This window comes from Megalobrama amblycephala, unplaced genomic scaffold, assembly GCF_018812025.1.
Source record: "Megalobrama amblycephala isolate DHTTF-2021 unplaced genomic scaffold, ASM1881202v1 scaffold418, whole genome shotgun sequence".
Lineage (NCBI taxonomy): Eukaryota > Metazoa > Chordata > Actinopteri > Cypriniformes > Xenocyprididae > Megalobrama > Megalobrama amblycephala.
The window spans coordinates 166,783-188,934 of NW_025953367.1; the positions used below are offsets into that span (position 1 = coordinate 166,783).

Consider the following 22,152-nt stretch of genomic DNA (forward strand, 5'->3'; position numbering starts at 1 on the left):
ATTCTGTTAATGTCTGTCATTATAACAGGAGGAAACGAAGGGATGGTCAAACTGAAGATCTCACAGTGAAACAGGTAAATCATCTCAACATGATTCACATCAGCTGTTGTCTGTTTCAGACTGTAACTGTACAGACCGACGGGATTCAAACCTTCTCAGTCACAATCCAGTCAGTAACCAGTTTGTACTATAATATAAAAATCAAAAAACAAACCTAATTTTATTGGACAGTTGTGAGTTGGAGTTTTAGTCAATTTATCCGGTCTGGTTGAGTTTTTAATGATAATTAAGGGTTTTGTACAAGACACATGTCTGCCACGACACTGACCAATCAGAGATGACTTCATTCACGTACAATCATTTATCATTGATTTGTTTTATGTGGTCAAAAACATGGTCTAATCTGTCATGTGACTTGAATTTGAAGACATGAAAAGCATACGGCGTCCCATTTATTTTGAACATTGTCAGGGATCTTTTTTCCTGTAATTTTTAGTGTTTCTGTAAAAATGTGTATATTCCTAAATTCATCATTGACCATATTTGTAATATTATATATTTATTGCTGTGATATTTTGTGATGTGTGTCCTTCTGTCTCTCCTGTAGATCTCTGATCCCAATGAAGACACATATACAGCTCTTGAGCTCAAGTCCACGACCTCTGACCTGTACGACACACTCACAGTAAGTGAGACGTCACAGTCACATGATCCATCACAGATGATCACATGACCGATCTCTCTCTCTTTCACACAGACGGTTCATCCCAGAGCTCCTGAAGACTCCTGCAGGACTCTTGATCCTCAGAGCTTTTCTAAACATGAGAATCCATCAGTGAGTGTCTGAACCTGCAGCTCTTCTCAATATCATCCATCAAACTCTCTTCAGCTCTAGTGTGATTGATTTGTGGATCTTGTGAAAGGTTTATAATGTTGTTGATGAACTTCAGTCAGTCTTTCTTCATCTTATTGTTTGTTCAGATCAACAGGAAGATGCTGCAGTAAGAGGCGGAGCATGAAGGAACCAATCCTGAGCTCTGTGGGCGGAGCCACATATGATTGACAGGGATCATCAGTGATGAGTCACTAAAGATGTTTATTTCTGTATAGTTGAAGAAACAAGATGAAAGTAAAAACTGGAGAAATGTCATTGTGTAAAAAAAAAAGGAAAATTAAGGGGCCGTTTACACGACTAAAAACTTTTTATGAGTTTTGGCTGTTCATTTACACCACATGACATTTTGGGGTACTGAAAATGCAAACTTTTGAAAAAAGGGGTTTCAAAGTGCAAGTTTTTGAAAACAATACTGTTATCATATTTGTGTAAAATACAAAAACAGGAATTTGTTAAAAAGGTGACGTCATGCACGTGTGTTACATGTTCAGTCTAAAGGAGCGTAATGCTTCTTTACAAAGTGACATCGCCACCTACTGGCCAGGCATGAGTAATACAGTGTTTGAGTTTGGGTTCAATCTTCAACTGGCTGGCGGGAGCAGCCACTGACAGGTCACATGACCTGGTGGCAGCTGCCAGTCTGATTCTGGCAGGTCTGTCAGTGGTGGGCTGGTGGCTGGCAGAGTGTAACATGTTCCCTATCACTCTTGCTGCACAGAAATACACAATTTTATTATGATGAATATAATATTATGACTCTGTTCTTTTGTATGATTGATGTTTTATAGGTTTATCTCAATTAAAGTAGTCACATGACCCTGATCTCAACTGGTTGCTTACTGATGCTTCGCTGGACCTAAACCAGCCAGCCACTGTCTGAATATATATTGGTTTGACTGTATATAAATCATAGCCTATATAATCATACAATTATTCTAATTATCATTAAAGCTAGACAATTTCATCAACAGATCAGAGTCATAAGAATATTTTTGTAATAGTAAAATAATGTATTTCAATGCAGCGAGAGTGATAGGGAACGCGTTATACTCGCATCTCAGCAGTGGCTGGCTGGACAGAGCGTCAGTTTCAGCATTTTTTATCGTTTTCACGGATCCATGTAAACAGGAATCGTTTTAATAACATAGTTTTCTTTATGCAAAAACAAAAAAAAACAAAAAAAAACCTATCAGTTTTTAAGACACATCGTTGTCGTGTAACCGTACCCTGAGTCAGAGATGTTCAGCGGTGGATACTAGATGTCTTCACGGGTCGATTTGGATCTGAAAACCAGAGATCTGACCAGAGACTCGAGAGGATTCGTGTCCAAAACTTTGACGAGGGCCTCGGATACGGTTCGGGTCTGATATAGTAGCTTCAGGTCTTGGGTAATTTAAAACAAATGGACCCAAGAAGACCTGAATTATTTAAAAATATGCCATAACCATGTCAGGTGTTTAACCATATTTTATTATTTAAGACAAATACATATTAAATCATTCTAGGACAACGTTATTATCCCCGTTCTTCTGTCAATATGTGCTTCTATGTGTAAATGACCAAATCCTCCAGGATACGGCCACGCTCTAGACTGGGTAAACCCAGCCTGATCTGCCGGCGATTTGATTTCGCTCGGCAACTCAGTCTGGAAACCCGTACATTCATTTCTACTGCTTCTGTTACACTTTTGCGGGAACCAATCACAGACTGGCTTATCCACCTTGCTCGCTATTGGCGGGTATAACACGACAAGCACGACCGTCAATCCAATTTCTTTTAACCTCTCGACGATGCTGAATGACTTCTTTAGTTTAGCAAACAAATCGCTCGAGTGGGTGTAAATATCACTCACTTTCATGTTTTTTTGCACAACCTGCAAAAATCGCTCGATGCCATTACTGCTTCTGCAAACCGTGGATCAATACAAACCAATACAAACTAAACCTGTCTGGAGTTTTCGCTCTGCAAAGTACGTCACCCGGATCGTTGATCTGATTGGTTAAAGGACTATCCAATTGCGTGAATAATGCTGGTTGATCACGCCTCTTATGCAGTAGAAAAGTATAGCAAACTCCCCAGACCAATGTTCAATTTTAAATTGAGCTTGGTCTGGTGATAGCCTGACAAGCCGCGCTCCACATAAACTGTAGGAATACCAGAGCCGTTCACAAGGATGAGTGTGGGGATTTGCTTCCTAATATTAACATAAATATTAATTTCCTTGTCATTTGAGGAGAAACATAACACTTGTGAGCAGTTTATCTACTTGGAAGTGCTCGTCCAAGAAAAACAAGGCCAATTGTTGCCAGATAGATTACCATCTAAATGCTGATCAACTAAATCAAATTAACAAAAATTAAACCACAACTGTATATTTCATGTTTTTCCTCAAACAAACTTTGTGCACATTCACAAAGGACAAGGTTTCATTGATGGTCTCAAAGTGATCAATCAGCTTCTGTTATTCTGTCTTTTGTGTTTCTGTAACTTGATCAGTTTTATTTCTCATTTGTTCAAACCCTCAAACTACCACCAGAGGTCACCATCTCCTGCTACTGACATCAACCTTCATGAGCCTCACCTGTAAATCACAATCATTCATTCACGACTGGACACTTAATCTGGACCAAAGACTATACACTAACAAGAAGCGACACTCAATAGAACGAAAGCCACTTAAAAAAAAAAGGCCACTAAAAAAAAAAAAAAGATTAATTGTGACTTTTTATCTTAAATTAGTTTTTTTTTACTGCAATTGGCCTTTATATCTCACAATGGTGATATAAAGTCGTTCTGAGTTAAAAAGTCACAATTAATCTTTTTTTTTTTTTTTTTTTTTTTTAGTGCGGAAACGGGCTTCCATACTAACAAGAAGCGACACTCAATAAAACGATCCATTGCAACACTGGCGCCCAGCAGCAGCCCTGCGTTTCCACATTTGTGAAAGCGACTGTCGGTCCATGTTTCTATGGCAATTCAGTGCTTTGTTAAAACAAAACGTACATTAAAGTGAAATCCATCCTGAACGATGACAACACAGAATAAAATACATCACTAGTATCATAATCCTTTTAACAGTTTATTTTACACACTTTGTGTTTAAGTCTTCCACTTTTTCAAAAACCTTTGCTCTCTAGAAACCCAGTCAGTTTGGGTTATATTAAGTATTAGCATTATAAACACTGAATTAATAACTTGAAACAAATTAAGGACATGAATCAGAAAAATTGGGAATTTGGACAATAAATATATGAATGTAACAGCTGTTGCAGTTTGTCAATGTCTGTAAAAGCAAAAGTGTCCAAAAGTTTATATTATGGGATAACGGACACAGCAATGCATTAAAACGTACAATTAACATTTCATTCAGACCTAGATATTATTACATTACTACACTAGGTCTGAAATATATTGTTTGTGCAAAAGATGACCTTAATTTATTAATTATTAATTTACTATTAATAAATGGTGAAGTTGCATAAAATGGAAATACTAATAAAGTGGCTAACTCGTTACCTCAGATGGTTTAATGGTTGGATTCCACAACTGGTAAAATAAAACATATATAAGACAATACAGATTTACTGAGGAGCCATACAATTTACTGGTGACTTAATTTAAAAGCTGTTCATTGCGCTTCTGATTTGGCATGAAATTTGCTGATTTTGGGTGCGTAGATGTGAAGGATCAATGGTCCAGTTAGTATTTTTACCCTTTTTGTTACCCAAAAAGTTCAAAGTGTCGCCTCTTGGGTTCTAACTCTCTGGACTGAAAGACTGTCGGATTGGCGTACTGGTTATTGTTATTATATGACAATGATGACAATTGTTATTGTTCTTTCAGCATTTAATAATAATAATAATAATAAAAAAAAATCACAATCATTTATCTTCAAGTGTTGTTTTATCCTGTTGTTCAAACTCCTTTATATGTTTGTATTATATTCTCACAACGTCCCCACTGGTGTCAAGGAAGTTGTCTAATAATGTTCCCAGAACGTTCAGAGACGGTCACGATGTGGAGTTCTTTTAAGGTTTGGGGAACGTTATTTGGTGGACCTTCAGGGAACATTCAGGAGGAATAGTTTAGGGGACTATTACTATAGGACGTTCTGATAACTTCCCAAATGTCCTCTCTGTAATGTTCTTTTTTGACCATAAAATAACCAAAAGAGAACGTCCCCCTAAAGTCATATTAGGAAGCTTGAACTGCAGCACTTTCATTACCAAAAGAGGATGTTTTAGGAACGTCCCGAATGTTCTGTAAAGGTTTGGAATTTTCGTCACTTTAGGGAACGTTGCGCAAGGACACGATCGTCGCCTTCTATGTAGGTCTCTAGTTTCTTCAGTCTGTTTGCTTTTTATAGCGGCTCTTTACATCATTTTTTGAATGTTTTCTCTTGTATTTCTCGCTTCAGGCCGCATTACTAACGGAAGTGAAGGACGTTGCGTCATTTGAATATCAATTCTGATTGGTCAGTTTGGTGATGAGAGGAGTTTATGCTGTCAGCCTCCTCTGGCATTTAAGTAATTAAAACTCGTCTGGGCTTCAAAATATGTGCCTAAGTTCTGCACTTTAGTAAGTAAATCATCTATCTGATCTCCTGCTTGTCTGTAATGGGCATCACTGCTGTGCAGAAGCATTAATCACGTGACACAGTAATGAACGATGTCCAGTAGGGGGCGACAGACAAAAGAGGACAAAGAGTTTCCCTTTCTGAGTGCAAAAACATCAAATAAGCTTCACAATAATAGGTGTGAAATATCTAGCAGAACATCTCAATCCTGTTCTCTAAACGTCTTCATAGTGAATGTAAGAAGAAAAAGATCATTATTTTTCTTTAATTAGGTTTAGTTCAGTGATGTTGTTCTCTTGTTGAGGGAGGGACACTGATATTTCCAGCACTGGTCATTAATAAACAGTGTTAACCACAGAAAGTCCTTCACTGTGAAGCTAAAGTGCTTGAGTTAAAACAGTCAGTCATTTGGTTGCTGTTGATCTGATGAGCTTCAACACGGTAAGACAAACACATTCATACTTCAATAAAAACTGATGATTATTTCTATAGATGAAGCTCATATAACACATGATTCCTGACATGAGAAATATCTTCTGAACATCTAATGATCAGTTCATTTACACACACTGATGTTGAGCATTAATAATCTTCAGATGAGCAAAGATCTTACTAACACTAAGAGCTGTTTAGAGTGATGAACAGACACTGTTTATGAGTATATGAGTGATGATTTATGCTGTATTATAGATATATTTGATGCTGATGTTGGTCAGAATGGCTCCTGCTCTTCCTCTGATCTTTCTGCTCATGATTCACGGTGAGTCTCTGTTTCATTCACATTTTTAAATGTCATTTTATTTTCAAAAACAAAACAAACAAACAAAACATAATGAGCAAATAAATGAACAGTTTTCTGTGCTATATTGATGTATTTCCTTTTGAAACAGGAAGTTTGGGTGAGGCGTGTCAGTGGGCTTGTTCATTTTATAAATATCCAATAGTGTTTAGTTACGTCACAGTCTTGAACATGAATTGCTAATTTTGTACTGTCTAGTCAGTGTCAGGTGGTTTAGGGGAGGGACTTTCTCACTCATCAGAGCATTTGATTGGACAAACATCAGCGTATCACCAGATCATCAAAATGTTTAGAAGATCTCAGAGCTGATAGACATGAACAAACAAACTTCCATTTATGATATCATTAATCTTTTTTTTAAAATCAACACTGATTATTTATTAACGTGTTTGATTATTTGATAATGGAGCATGTTCTTGATTAACTTCCTTATTTTGTTTTCACTTGTAATTTTGGGAGTTCATTCCTGCAACTTCCTTCATCTTTTATCACACTCACTATTCTGAGAAGATTAGTTTATACTATTTCCTGCAGTGACTGTTTTCAAGAAGTAAAAAAAAAAATTATTTAGTAGATGTTTTGATGGTCCAGTGTAACTGACAATGAAAAACAAAACATGAAAACTGCTTCACATTGTGCCTATCAACGCCACTACCTTTATCTGTTCTAAATTCACTGTAAACCACGACTTCACAGGGATTATTGCTTTTTATAAAACGTTAGTCCTCAAAAAAACTATATTTAAAAAGAAAACAAATAACAGGTGTATGTTTGTATTTACAAGAATCAAGGACTGGAATAATCTGTTTTATGTCAGCATTTTCATCTTGATGAATTCTGTGTTTCAGGGGTTTCTAGTGCTGGTTGGGGTGTGAGTTACAGTCCTTCACACATCTGTGCACTAAAGGACTCATCAGTGATAATGAACTGCACTTATACATACCCTACTGGATATCAGATCAAGAAAGTGTTCTGGACAAAAGTCTATAAAACAGGTGTTGAGTCTCCTCTCTCTGAGGACCCTGAATACAGTCAGAGGCTTCAGTATCTGGGAGATAAACAGCAGAACTGCACCATCAGACTGAGTCATGTGACACTGAAGGATTCACACGAGTACTATTTCAGAATCATCACTGATAAAGACAGATGGATTGGTGTTCCAGGAGTAAATCTTACTGTCACAGGTGACTTTGGTGAGTTTTCTCTCTTCTCCTGTGCATTATGTTGAATAATAATCAGTGTATGACAGCAGCACTAGATATAATGTGTGTGTTGTGTTCAGATCTTCAGGTGGAGTCTCCTGAGAGAGTGACAGAGGGAGATTCAGTCCGTCTGACATGTAAAAGCAGCTGCACTCTGACTGACAGAGCAACATTCATCTGGTACAGAAACTCACAGCCATTAACTGAGAGAAGAGACAGAAACAATGAACTCCTGCTGCAGTCAGTCAGAAGAGAGGATGCAGGCAGATATAGCTGTGCTGTACACGGACACAATCACATCTCTCCTGCTGTTCAGCTCAATGTCACATGTGAGTATTTGGTCTTGTTTAAGTTGAAAAGCTAGCAGAGTTTAGGACTGGGATGGGCAACATCAGTCCTGCAGAGTTTAGCTCCAAACACACCTGAACCATCTAAAGGTCTACAACATGACTAAAACTACAGACAGGTGAGTTTTGATCAAGGTTGGAGCTAAACTGTTGGACAGTGACTCTCCAGGACTGAAGTTGCTCATCCCTGGTTTAGGACTATATTTTTCAACATCAGATATTTCCAAGTTTAAAAAGCATTAGAGTCTATTTACACTAAGTGACAATAGCAGCATTTTCTTAGTGATATGATCTTTACAATAAGTGAAAATAGCAATAGATTTTATTTACATAATGTAAAACTAGCAGAATTTTCTATGCAATAAATACACTGTTAGACCTTGCTGTAGAAAAATGGCCAAATTCTGACAGTAACAAACCATTTTCCATTAAAACAGTAATATACTGTAGAAAACAATGCATTATGGGTAATATTTGTCATTTTCGAGAAAATACCCAGCCAGCAGAGCCATGTGGGGCCCAAATGGGTTTGACCTGGGCTATCTAACTGGGACCCAGCCAGTTTTGCACCCAGTTTCCATGTAGGCCCCACATGGATTTGCCCAGATGAAATGAACACTGCTTAGTGTGCACACTACAGGCTGTTTAATGTAACACTTAATCAGTGTTGGAGGTAATGAGATAATTAAGTGATTGAATAATGATTTTGTATTCGTGAAGAACACCTGCTGTTAACAAGCATAATCACTGAAGGAAAGAGAAACACAAGAACTACTTCCAGCCACAGCCTTGGATGAAATCAACTGAAGATAAAATACATTACATCTCTCAAGATCTGATTAAACAACTCCACAAACAGCATTAGCTTCACTTATTACTAACCAGACTGACTTTATTTCTGTCAGACATCTACAGAAGTTCGTATTAAGAATTAAGAAGAGCCTTAGATGTTGATTACTTATTTGAAAGTAATAGTTTGATTTGATGTTACCATTGTGGCGATCAGTGTGTGCTTTAGTCAGGCTCTTGACTTTTTAACATTAGTTTTTCTCTTGACAGCTGTGTCTGTTTGTTATGGCGAGAACAGCAAAAGAAAATATAATCAGATGCTGTAAGCTGATTGATGATAAGAATATAATCATCATATATTGGCTTAACTCATTGATATTATGTGGGAGGTTTATACGGGTAGTATGTTATTAATTCTGTTTTATTGTTATGATTCTACAGCAAGAGAATAATAGAATTTAATCAGAACATCAAACGATTTATAACACACCATTTACATATTTTGGGCTCCTGTGAGTTTTACTCGCACACAGACATCAAGAATCAGCGTATGAATCTCAACAATGGTGACATGCTTCAATGGTGCAATGCATTCTGGGTGCCTCATACGAAACTCATCCATGGCTCCCAGAATGCATCGTTTCAATCGTTTGATGTTCTGATTAAATTCTATTATTCTCTTGCTGTAGAATCATAACAATAAAACAGAATTAATAACGTACTACCCGTATAAACCTCCCACATAATATCAATGAGTTAAGCCAATATATGATGATTATATTTTCTTTTGCTGTTCTCGCCATAACAAACAGACACAGCTGTCAAGAGAAAAACTAATGTTAAAAAGTCAAGAGCCTGACTAAAGCACACACTGATCGCCACAATGGTAACATCAAATCAAACTATTACTTTCAAATAAGTAATCAACATCTAAGCCTCTTCTTAATTCTTAATACGAACTTCTGTAGATGTCTGACAGAAATAAAGTCAGTCTGGTTAGTAATAAGTGAAGCTAATGTTGTTTGTGGAGTTGTTTAATCAGATCTTGAGAGATGTAATGTATTTTATCTTCAGCTGATTTCATCCAAGGCTGTGGCTGGAAGTAGTTCTTGTGTTTCTCTTTCCTTCAGTGATTATGCTTGTTAACAGCAGGTGTTCTTCACTAATACAAAATCATTATTCAATCACTTAATTATCTCATTACCTCCAACACTGATTAAGTGTTACATTAAACAGCCTGTAGTGTGCACACTAAGCAGTGTTCATTCCATCTGGGCAAATCCATGTGGGGCCTACATGGAAACTGGGTGCAAAACTGGCTGGGTCCCAGTTAGATAGCCCAGGTCAAACCCATTTGGGCCCCACATGGCTCTGCTGGCTGGGTAGCCTACAGGAATATACTGTGAGTTCACTAATATAGTCCACTTGACAGAGTGAATGAAAAGAAGTGAGTGAATTCAGACACTGATGAACACCTGATAAGCAGAATCACTGAAGGACAGAGAAACAAGAGAAGAGACGAGCAGAAACACAAGAACTACAACTGAATTCAGCCACACTGAGTGTGAAACCAGTTCACAAACCAGTTTGACATTATTTCTTTCATACATGTACAGAAGTTCTTGTTGAGAATTAACAGATATGGATGTTGATGTTTTATTGAAAATAAAAAAAAAATATTGAAGTTTGTAGTCACCATTGTGGTGAACAGTGTCTGCTTTAGTTGGCCTCTTGACTCTTTTACATTAGTTTTTTCTGGCTGCTGTAACTGAGTGTTTATAAAACATGTTTGTTATGGCAGGAAAAAAACAACATGAAAGTTGATCAGGTTTTTTGGCTGTTGTGATGATGCTTATAATCATCTTGGACTTGTTTAATTCACTGATCTCTTTCTGTGTTTAGTCTTTTAATGGGTATTTTATCTTTATTAATTATACTATATCTGTGGTTCAACAGCATAAAAACCAGCAACGAGAATATATAAGTCTTACAATGCATAAAATATTTTGAGCTCCTGCATAATTTGGACAGCAGAGACATCAACAATCAGAATATGAATCTCAACAATGGTGACATCCAAAAGTTTAATGTTGCAATGCATGCTGGGTGCCAGCATAGTACAAAACTCCCAGCATGCACTGCAGCATGAATACTGTAAGGCCTGCCCAATCGGCCCAACAGCGGTTTCCCACAGGACGGGGAAGGTTTCTTGCGCGTTCCGTCTTTTCAGCGTGGCAAAGTAGTTTCATTCCAAATAATCTTTTATCTGACTCCATGTTATTATGACCTCGAATTTAGTATAGAATGTCAATTGATTATTGGTCATTTGTATAATAATTTGGCTCTACATTTGAATATTCTATTTCAACTCTTTACTCTTACTGTACTCGTTCATTCGGTTCTCAGTGTCGCACAGGGTCCTCGCACTGGCCATTCATTAATATGCGGGCCCACGATCACAAACTCGCCAGTCTTGGTCACTAGACAGAGGTAATTGACTATACTAATAGAGTGCCGCTCTCATGCTTGCTTTCTCTAAAAGTATTTTGTTTAGTCCCCATAGAACTGTATACACTTGAATTAGAGTAACACTAACTCTAGTCAGAGGTCACAACCACTACTACATACAAGCCAACCAATATTACTTCTCTTATAGTAGCTTTGGTTTGGTTATGCCATGGTTTCCCATGTACACTTAGCTAGAGTACATTACAATAAACAGAGGTAAGGCTCACCCTATTTAGGTTGGTCGATCAACATTTTGTTGTCCTAAACGGAAATTCCCTTTTAGCCTTTACAGTCTAAGTACACTTGAACTAATGCCAAGCGTTAGTCGGAGCTCTAAAATCACAGTTGGTGTGTCCTATGCTCCACTCAACTGGACTTTAGTCCGTTACTAACCTGACGCAGATTTGCGGTAACAATGGATACATCGGAATCTACTAAAGTCAATAATTTCAGAGTAAGTCAGAATAAAATCAAATGTGACAATTTATTAGTCAGGTAAATGTATCATGCCAATTACATAATCAATTCAAAGGTGATCAATACAAAACATCAAATGCTCAGAAATAGAGTAAGATGCATACCTGACATGAAAAATCTGTCTTGGACACTCAGCAATGTGGGCTTCATCTGAATACAGAGTCGCCCCGAGCCTTTTGCAACATTTCTTTAAATACTCAGACCAACCCCCAATGTGGGGCATGAACTTACAATCAGAATTTACATTTACTAGGGCCACAGACCTCGGGGGTTCGCACCTTGCTGTGGAACAGGAGGTAGTTTGGATGAAAGACCCTGGGAAAGGGGCACACCCACAGTTGCAACCAAAGTATCTGTAAACTCTTAAAACCTTTAATACCTTTGGTTTACTTCAATGTAGACGAGACCATTGTACCAGTTGCATTGAGACATTTCAAACAATACCAAACATTGTATAGCATTCTTTGATGATTGTTCACATTAAACCAGATAGATTTTGGGTGAATTTTAGGTCATCTCTGCATGTAGAGAGAAGAGATGGGGGAAGAGGGTGAAGGAAGTGAAATGTAGATTAAGGCAGATGCTGAGGTGTGATTGACTCAGTGTGATTGCATCTCGGAAGGGGATGCTAATTTTGCAAGAGAGAGTTCAAATGTTGATTTACTTTGTTTTCTCAAAGAGTAGACCTTTCTTGATCCAGGCAGTCTGGCATCAGTCTTACAATACATTATGCAGCATTATTGCCACCATTGTTGAGATTGATGTGCTGATTTTTTATATCTGTGTGTGTCTAAATAATGCTGCAGCTGTTTTTTGTCCATGGTGTTTAAAAAGTTAGTTTCACAGTGGTGATAATGTAAAATATTAGTCTGTCCAATAGTGTAATAATGGATGAAATATAAATTCAGCGAATCAAGAGACTGTGTGTGGTTAGGTCTTCATCAACACATAACTACCAGCACTCAACAATTTTTTTTCTCCACATTTGTTTTCACCATAACAAATGTGACTTGCAAAAACAGATTAAGCAGCCAAAGGAAAAACAAAACAAAAAAAAGATGTATAAAAAGTCATGGGTAAAGAGCTCAACTAAATCAAACCCTGATCTCCTCAATGGTGAACATAAAACCAAACATTTTCAACAAAACATCAACATCTAATCTTTTGTTAATTCTCAATAAGATCTTCTGTAGAAATAAAGTTAAACTGGTCAGTAATAAGTGTAATAATGTGTAATGGCTGGAAGACAGTTGTAGTTTCTGCTTGTATTTATTCTGTTCTTGTTCCTCTTTTCAGTGGTTCTGCTTGTTAACAGCAGGTGTTTATCATTAATGCTCAATCACCACTTAAATATTAACTTAATTATCTCACTGCAAACAGCATCAATGTTACTTTTACTCTGTAGTGTGGACACTAGAGGATGTTCCTGTGGGGTTGAAAGGGTTAAAGGTGTAAGATAAAAAGACACACCCACAAAATGTATTTTAACAGTTACAAACTGTAAGTTAAAAAACAGTTTTATACTGGCAACACTGTTGCCAGTAGTTTACTGTAAAATTGAGTTTTGTGTGTCACCATTGTGCTGAAGAGTAGAGCCTTAAGTTCAGGAGAAGATCAAGAGACATTGATGATATGCTGCATGTTGTTTTATTTAACAGATGGTGACTGTGTAGTTGCTGATACAGTGAAAATCTCTTTATTTAAAATGTTTTAGTGAAATCTAAATAAATAAGTTCATAGTAATAATATGCTCATATTATTAGCATATGATAAAAATTAGTTTGTAAATTCAAATGGCAGTCTGACAATTTAAGGCAGTTGGTTTCTGCGAATGAAATAAGGGTAACAGAAGTTTTCATTTAGTGCATGGTATCTTTACAGTAATATACTGTAGATTACAGTAACTAACTGTACAATCAATAGTAAATCACTGGCAACAGTGTTGCCAGTATTATACTGTAAAAAAGCCCGGCAAGGTCTAACAGTGTAGTTAGATACTATTATGCTATAAATAGTGGTGGATACTATTTGCACCTCAGTATTGTTGTACATTTCAGGATGCAAAGGTACGTAAATGATTATATTTGGTTACACTTTATTTTGATGGTTCACTTTAGACATTCTACTAACTATAAGTAACTTTGCAAATACATGTCAACTTATTCAACCCAAACCCTACTAACACCTAACCTACTAATACTCTAATGAGAGTTAGTTGACATGTAGTTGCAAAGTTACTTATAGTTAGTATAATGTCTAAAGCGAACCATCAAAATAAAGTGTTTCCTTATATTTATTAAAATTATTACATGGATGCCGCCTTATTGCGACAACCTGATGAATACTTTACTATTAAATGCTCATTAGGCACTATATTTCCTTTTTTTAAATATATTTTCTGATAATAAATGCCTTTCCAATCTAATATGTGATGGGAAAAGGGAGAAGAGTGAGCAAAAGGTGGGTCAATTGCATCAGAAATCACTTCCACGTGTCTTACTCTCTCTACAGCACTGTGACTGTTGTGTAGCGGGCGTCTTTTTTAATTTTGTCTAGCCAAACCAGACATTGGTGGGGGGAGTTAATGTAAATAGCCTATGCCAACAACATGGGCTATTTCCACTTAGTATATGTCACAGTTCCAGTCATTCCCGGACTACATTTCCCATAATCCTCCCTGCCAATCACCTGCACTCACTCCACTAATCAGTAATCACCACACCCAGCTGCAGCTCATTACCTGGATTATTTAAGCCACTCACATCCTCACACACTTTGTGAGGTCTTGTATTGCCATGGTGTAACATTTCTGAGCGTTTTCATTGTGTTTGTCTGCCTGTTACTGATCCTGTCTGTTTCCTGTGTACGATTCTCTGCTGCCTGCCCTTTGGATTATTTGCTTTGTCTTGGACTTGTGTTTGATATCTGCTAGTTCTGTTAATAAAAGCCTGCAGATGGATCCCATGTCGTGTCCCGTCTCGTTACAGTATAAACAGACACTGTTTTGTTTGTTTGTTTGTTTCTGATAAATGATCAGTAAATTTTAATTTGAATCAATGTTAATCAATGTTAATCAATCAGGATATTAACATCCAATTACATTGGATAAATAAATGTATACTGATTATACATCACATTCTTTTATCTGGTACTTGGAGGCTTTCAGCAGGAATAGAGTCATATTTAATTTCAAACAGCCTTCGCATACAAGACTTGGCTACTTTTCCTATGTTTTCCATGTGAACACACACACACACATAAAAGAAAATGTTAAGTGGTTGGGGAAAAAACTCTTTAATTTGGCCTTTGTGGACAGAAATGGGAACTGCATAGGAAATGAAATTATTCCATCACAGATCATAAATCATTGGAGCATGATTAATAATATACCTTAAAGGCGCTCTAAGCGATTTGACGCGTTTTTAGGCCCAATTTTTTTTTTTGTCACATACCGCAAACATCTCCTCACTATTGCGCTAGCTGCCTGTCCCCTGAACACACTGTAAAAAAACGCGGTCTCTGTAGTCGCCACAAGCTCCGAAAACTGCAATAAAAACAAACTGGTGCAGCCTGGAGCACTTAACATAATAAACACGCTCCAGTCCAATAACCGACAAGCAGCGTCAATACGCAAACTACTTACATTTTAAATGCGCGTTCATGACTGTTTCAGGAAGCACGGAGGGGAGGGCCAGGAGGAGTAGGAGGGAGGGTCTAGCTAGCCTCTGTTTTGTTTGACAACACTTCGAACGTCAACAGGAAGTTACTCCGCTCAGAATCGCTTAGAGCGCCTTTAATATACCTCAATATACTGTGATTGTTAGTGTTTTTGTATTTTTCTGTGCTAGACCCTCCAAAGAGTGTCTCAGTGTCCATCAGTCCATCTGGTGAAATAGTGTCAGGAGATTCAGTGACTCTGATCTGCAGCAGTGATTCAAACCCTCCTGCTCTGAACTTCAGCTGGTTTAAAGGAGGAACGTTTGTAGGATCTGGAAGAATCTACAGCATCTCAAAGATCAGCTCTGATGACAGTGGAGAATACAAGTGCAGATCCATCAATGAACATGGAGAGAAATACTCTGATGCTGTGACTTTAAATGTCAAGTGTGAGTTAATATGATTAAGTAACTGTGTTACCATCAAATTAATGGATTAACAATCACAAAACACTAATATGCACTTTCTTTCATCTATTTTAGACCCACCCAGGAGTGTCTCAGTGTCCATCAGTCCATCTGGTGAAATAGTGTCAGGAGATTCAGTGACTCTGATCTGCAGCAGTGATTCAAACCCTCCTGCAGAAATCAGCTGGTTTAAAGGAGGAACGTTTGTAGGATCTGGAAGAATCTTCAACATCTCAAAGATCAGCTCTGATGACAGTGGAGAATACAAGTGCAGATCCATCAATGAACATGGAGAGAAATACTCTGATAATGTGACTTTAAACGTCATGTGTGAGTTAATGACCATTAATAATTGGCTAATTTCATCTGATCACACAGCTTTTTTGCTACAACAGATGTTACAAAGACACTGTTACAGCTACAACTAATTTTCACGAATCAAGGTGTTCATCAGTGTCTGAATTCACACATTTGTTTTCATTCATTGTCCAGTGGACTATGTTAGTGAACTAATGTAGGGAATAGTGAATGAGGGTATAGGGTGTGATTTAGAACACAGCCTCTGAGTGTCGACTTTGAGCGATGATAACTCACAGTATATTACTGTAGGCTACTTTTTCGAAAACGTCAAATATTACCCAGAATGCATTGATTTCTACGGTATATTACTGTTTTAATGGAAAACAGAATTTTACTGACAAAATTTTACAGATTTTTTTTAACAGTGTAGTGGATTAACAATCCCAAAATATGAATATAGAGTTTCTTTTGTCTGTTTTAGACTCTCCCAGGAACGTCTCAGTGTTGATAACTGGATCTGGTGAAATAGTGTCAGGAGATTCAGTGACTCTGATCTGCAGCAGTGATTCAAACCCTCCTGCTCTGAACTTCAGCTGGTTTAAGGAGAATGAAAGCTCAGCTGTTGGATCTGGACAGAGTTTCAGTGCACTACAGAGTGGACGCTTCTACTGTCAGGCTCACAATCAACATGGATCTCAGAGATCAGACGCTGTAACTGTCACAGGTGAAGCTTTTATTAACACACTCCTGTATCTTCACATCATTCATCAGTTTGGAGAGTTAATCATGATGATCTTCCTCTTTCAGTTCATCATGGTGCTGGTAGGAATGTGATTGTGATTGCAGCGACATCTGGAGGACTTATTCTTCATCATCATCATCATCATCTTTTTTATAATGTGAGCTCAATAACAAAAAACCCTGCAGTGATTTGATTATTTGATTTTTTTTTTTAATAGATTCATCCATATACTGTTAATGTCTGTCATTATAACAGAAAGAAACGAAGGAGTGATCAAAACTGAAGATCTCACAGTGAAACAGGTAAATCATTCAGACACACGACTTTACAGAAGCAGAAAATCAATCAATCATATCTGTGTTTCAGACTGTGAAACTGTACAGACTGATGGCAAAGTAACATTATCAGTGTCTTTATTAATACAATCCAGAAAAGAAAAAAAAATCATAAACTGATATTTCTCTCTCTTTAGATCAGTGATTCTCAAACTGTATGTGCAGTTTGAAAAAAAAAATTCTGTTTACAAATGTGAATTGATGAAATATTGATCTGAAAAGTTTGAGACAAACTGCTCTAGACTGAGAATCTACACTTCAGATCAAACTGATTTACATCTTAATGAATAATGACTTTATTTTCTTGTATTTCAGAATGATCTCTATTCTGACGCGTCACAGAGAGCTTTCAGTCCATGACGAGCCTCTTTCTGAACCGGATTCAGCCAATGACGCTCCGTATGCCAGTGTGAAACCAAAGAGATTCAGAGGAAAAACTCCTGAATGCCAGAGAGACTGAGGAGATCCAGTACGCAAATGTCCAATATCACAGAAAGAAAGAGATGAAGAGATCAGAGGAGAATGAAAACCAGTACGACAATATAAGAGTTCATCAGTTTGATGCTGCTGTGAGGTGAGAAAAACAAACAAACAAACAAACAAAAAAATAAACAAACAACTTAACCAGCACATCCAGATCACAGCTATAACATGATTGTTTCATGGTTGTTGTTTTTTTCTTTTCTCTTTTTAGGCAATCAGCTTGTTGAAACTGTGGAAGACGCCATCAGTGATCTACAGCAGCGTCAAATGAGAGACAGACTGTCATGAAGCCTGTGTTCAGACATCAATCTGCTGGGAAATGGAGGATTGGATAGTTGTGCAATTTACCCATCTGTTCAAACCACAACCAATACACACAGGTTCAACACTCCACATTAAAGGCCTTAAAATTGTGAGAGTGTGTTATAGGCTAAATAACATGTTATAGTCAGATATGACGGCGTTACTGCATCACCGCAGATGAGCAGCTGAGGATCTCTTTGAAACGCAGACTGCTGCAAATGAAACTGAAAGTCGCAGACGCTCAACACACAAACATCTTCATTAAAAGTAATGAGACTAAATGATCTTATCCAGTGCTGTTGCTGTGCTCTCTCTTATTGCAGTCTTTGATTTTGAAATTAGCTGATGATCAATGCAATTACGCTCATATTTGAACTCCTTTAAATTAAAGATCGGATTTATATCCATTTTGCAGAGACATATTTGTGTGGCCAAGTGTAAACGGAGTCGTTGTAGAAATTTGTAACTTTTTATGACAATATTACATTTATTCTAGTTAAATAAAGGATATTTTGACATGAGCTACCAACAATAGTCCAGTGATATCTGTACTTCTTATCAGTATTAAATGCATTTCTATAACTAATGTGTGCAAATTATATGGATTGATGTATGCTATGATGTATGTGCAGATTTAAGAACAAATACTTTAAATATCAAAGCAACATTTTAATATGCAACTAAATGCATATTTATTGATTCATGTAATCATCCTAAGGTGTCAAAATGATCCCAATCCAGAAAGATCCACATGATTATATGACTAAAAATGCTGTATTCTGATGCCAGGCCAGTAGATGGCAATATCACTTTGTAAGGAAACACCTCCACCTGTAGACTGAACACACGCGCATGACATCACGGTTTTCACAAATACACATTTTTTGTTGTTTACATGGATACAATAATGATATCTTTAAAAAAAAACCCCAAAAAAAACATGCACATTGAAACCTGTTTTCAGTCCACCAAAACGCAGTTGTCGTGTGAACGAATGGCCCAAAAAATAAATAAATAAACAATAAATAAAAATCAGTTTTATTTGAAAATGGTGTCATGTAAGCAGCCTCTTAGTCAGTCTCCTCCTTTGTTAATTAGTCCTACACACCTGGGGCCTGTACCATAATGCCAGATTAGCTGGCTAACCAGGTCAGATTCAGGTTAGTTTGCGCCAGTCCTGGGTTTTAGGTACCATGAAAGTGCTCATCACTATAGTAACTTACGCTCCTCGGCTAACCTGCATCAGGGCAGGTTTTGTTCAGGGTAAGAGATCGCAAACCAAACTTGGACCAATCAGATGTGAGCAAAGTGACACTGACACATCCAATGCAATAAAGCCACTCCCTCAGTTTCTCTTCCTCCAAATTAAAGGTCACTATATAGTAAATAATAATAATAATAATAATTAACGATGAAATTGCCTGGCTTTAATGATAATGCTAATTATTTATTTTTATATTATTTATATAATTATTATATGATCTATATTATTATTAATCCATTACACACAAGCAATTTTAGTTGAACAGTTATTATTAAGCATTTAGTTTAAATTAATATTAATATATACAGATCATAATATAAATAAGCTGTAGAATCAATAGATAACTCTTTAAAAATGACTACATGTGACCTTACATGTTTGAGTCTCTGTCACTATATATTATCAACTATATAAACTAACTTCACAAATGTCACTTGCACTGATAGAGTGTTACTCCTAGAGGGCGTGTGTGTTTTGTTTTCTCTCTGTGTGTTTCTGTTGCAGGAGTCTGCCCTCTATTGGTTCATCCGTTTGCAGTTGTTCCAGCCAATTGCTTATGGAGTCAAATTAATGCCTTAAAGTTTTGCACAAAAATAAAGTTTTGCAAAACACAAAAAAGAATTGAGCAATAAAAAAAATGTTTTGCAAACAAAAATAAAGAATTGCAAAGGAAAAATAAAGTATTGAGCAGAAAAAAATAAGTTTTGCAAACAAAAATAATAAATTGCAAAATAAAATAAAGTAGTGCAAAAATAAAAATATAATCAGTTACAAAAATCAATGACAGCTGTAATCCTATTTTATCTTTGCCACATATTTTTCATGCTCAAAACTACTAAATCATTTGCAACACTCATTTTATTCTGCGTTTCAGTCAAGCGTGCGCTCACGATACCGGTTTTCTTTTGCGCTGCACTGTTTCTGCGCGGTTCTCTTTATGGCACTGGTTTGATGTGGGGGTGGAGTCAAGAAACGGGGGCACACCCCTGCGAAACACGTCATCGGCAGGAGACGCAGATCGAAACAGAACAGATCAAGCATAGAGACAGAGCGCATTTATTATAATCTGAAAACCACCGGGGAAAAACAATCCAACCGTCTCCAGGCTGCCTTCTTGTCTTTTCTGACTCATTACAAAAAACAGAACAATGCCTAAAAGCTGCTGTGTGACAAGGTGTACAGCTAACAAGCTAAAAAACCCAGAAATAAGTTTTTATAAGCTGTCGACCCCAAAAAACGAATGTTTAAGGACACACAAGTGGACACAGGCAGTGAGACAGAGCGCAACGGGTCATATTACTATAAGAAATGCATTGGAGGGGGTCGTAATCGGCGACAACATATGCTAAACAAACCAACAAAAACAAACCATTCATTATTTTTAACCATGTTTAAAGCAATTATGTTCACCTGTCGCCGATTACGACTTCCCTCCAATGCATTTCTTATAGTAATATGACCCGTTGCGCTCTGTCTCACTGCCTGTGTCCACTTGTGTGTCCTTAAACATTCGTTGTTTGGGGTCGACAGCTTATAAAAACTTATTTCTGGGTTTTTTAGCTTGTTAGCTGTACACCTTGTCACACAGCAGCTTTTAGGCATTGTTCTGTTTTTTGTAATGAGTCAGAAAAGACAAGAAGGCAGCCTGGAGACGGTTGGATTGTTTTTCCCCCGGTGGTTTTCAGATTATAATAAATGCGCTCTGTCTCTATGCTTGATCTGTTCTGTTCCGATCTGCGTCTCCTGCCGATGACGTGTTTCGCGGGGGCGTGCCCCCATTTCTTGACTCCACCCCACGTCAAACCAGTGCCATAAAGAGAACCGCGCAGAAAAGTGCAGCGCAAAAGAAAACCGGTATCGTGAGCGCACGCTTGACTGAAACGCAGAATAAAATGAGTGTTGCAAATGATTTAGTAGTTTTGAGCATGAAAAATATGTGGCAAAGATAAAATAGGATTACAGCTGTCATTGATTTTTGTAACTGATTATATTTTTATTTTTGCACTACTTTATTTTATTTTGCAATTTATTATTTTTGTTTGCAAAACTTATTATTTTCCGCTCAATACTTTATTTTTCCTTTGCAATTCTTTATTTTTGCTTTCAAAACATTTTTTTATTGCTCAGTTCTTTTTTGTGTTTTGCAAAACTTTATTTTTGTGCAAAACTTTAAGGCATTAATTTGACTCCATAAATCAGCCCCTTTTTGTGCATGTGATATAGTTGAGATATGTGTGTTATGCATTATTCACTGTGATAGGAGGTAACCCTGCACACCCTGTTCAGGCCCTGTACATATAAACAGTATTACTTTAATTTAACATTAATAATTAGTATGCAAATACCTTAAAACAGTAATGGACTCTCTTCTGATAATCAGTGAAAATAGTGCTCTGCACTCCTCCATGTTTCTTCCTTATGGCTAAAATAATAGGTGTGTTCGACCTGAAGCAGCGTTGCACAGACCAGTCAGTGTACGACATCCAAGTACCTGAAGAGCGTGTTGAAAGCATACAGAGTCATCTGCTCTCTAATCACTCAGCAGGCTTTTGCAGTACTGTATATTTGCAGGATGTTTTGAACTTGCTGTTAAACATGGACATTTTTGGGACATCTGGTCAACCTAAACATGAAGAGGGAAAAAGTAGAATTGTCAGAGAATTGTTGGGATATTATATATTTTTAAAAAAAATTGTTATGATAACCTGAAGATGTGTAAGATGCTAAAAACAGCTAAGGCATACCATTTTATTTTATGACTTTTAGTTTTCTACAGTTTTGTTGCAATTGTGATTCGCTTCATAAATCATTTATGTTTAAGAGCTACAAACTCATATCAGATTCATTTTGAGTCACTCATGTTGCAACACAAAACACTTTGCTGTGATCAAAGTAATATTGTTTAATTGTTTTCAGTGGATTTCATTGCTTATGCAGCAAATTCACACTTTCTAAAGTTACTGAATTCTGGTTGGGGTTTATAGTGTTAAATTGTTCTCACCACTATT

The 22,152-nt window shown here is 37.0% G+C and overlaps 1 protein-coding gene and 1 long non-coding RNA gene across 2 annotated transcripts in view; both read left to right on the forward strand.

Moving 5' to 3' along the window:
* The first annotated feature begins 12 nt into the window (after nt 1-12).
* LOC125261495 lies at nt 13-1,116 on the forward strand. The gene is made up of 4 exons (XR_007183323.1): nt 13-74; nt 608-685; nt 758-835; nt 982-1,116. It is a non-coding gene; the product is annotated as an uncharacterized LOC125261495 (long non-coding RNA).
* A 4,757-nt stretch (nt 1,117-5,873) lies between these two features.
* Nucleotides 5,874-22,152, forward strand: part of LOC125261492 (sialoadhesin-like) — a 37,507-nt gene continuing 21,228 nt past the window's right edge. The window contains exons 1-2 of the mRNA XM_048180050.1: nt 5,874-5,912; nt 6,162-6,231. Coding sequence (XP_048036007.1) covers nt 5,898-5,912; nt 6,162-6,231 — 85 coding nt within the window. The 5' untranslated portion in view covers nt 5,874-5,897. The remainder of the gene's footprint in view (nt 5,913-6,161; nt 6,232-22,152) is intronic.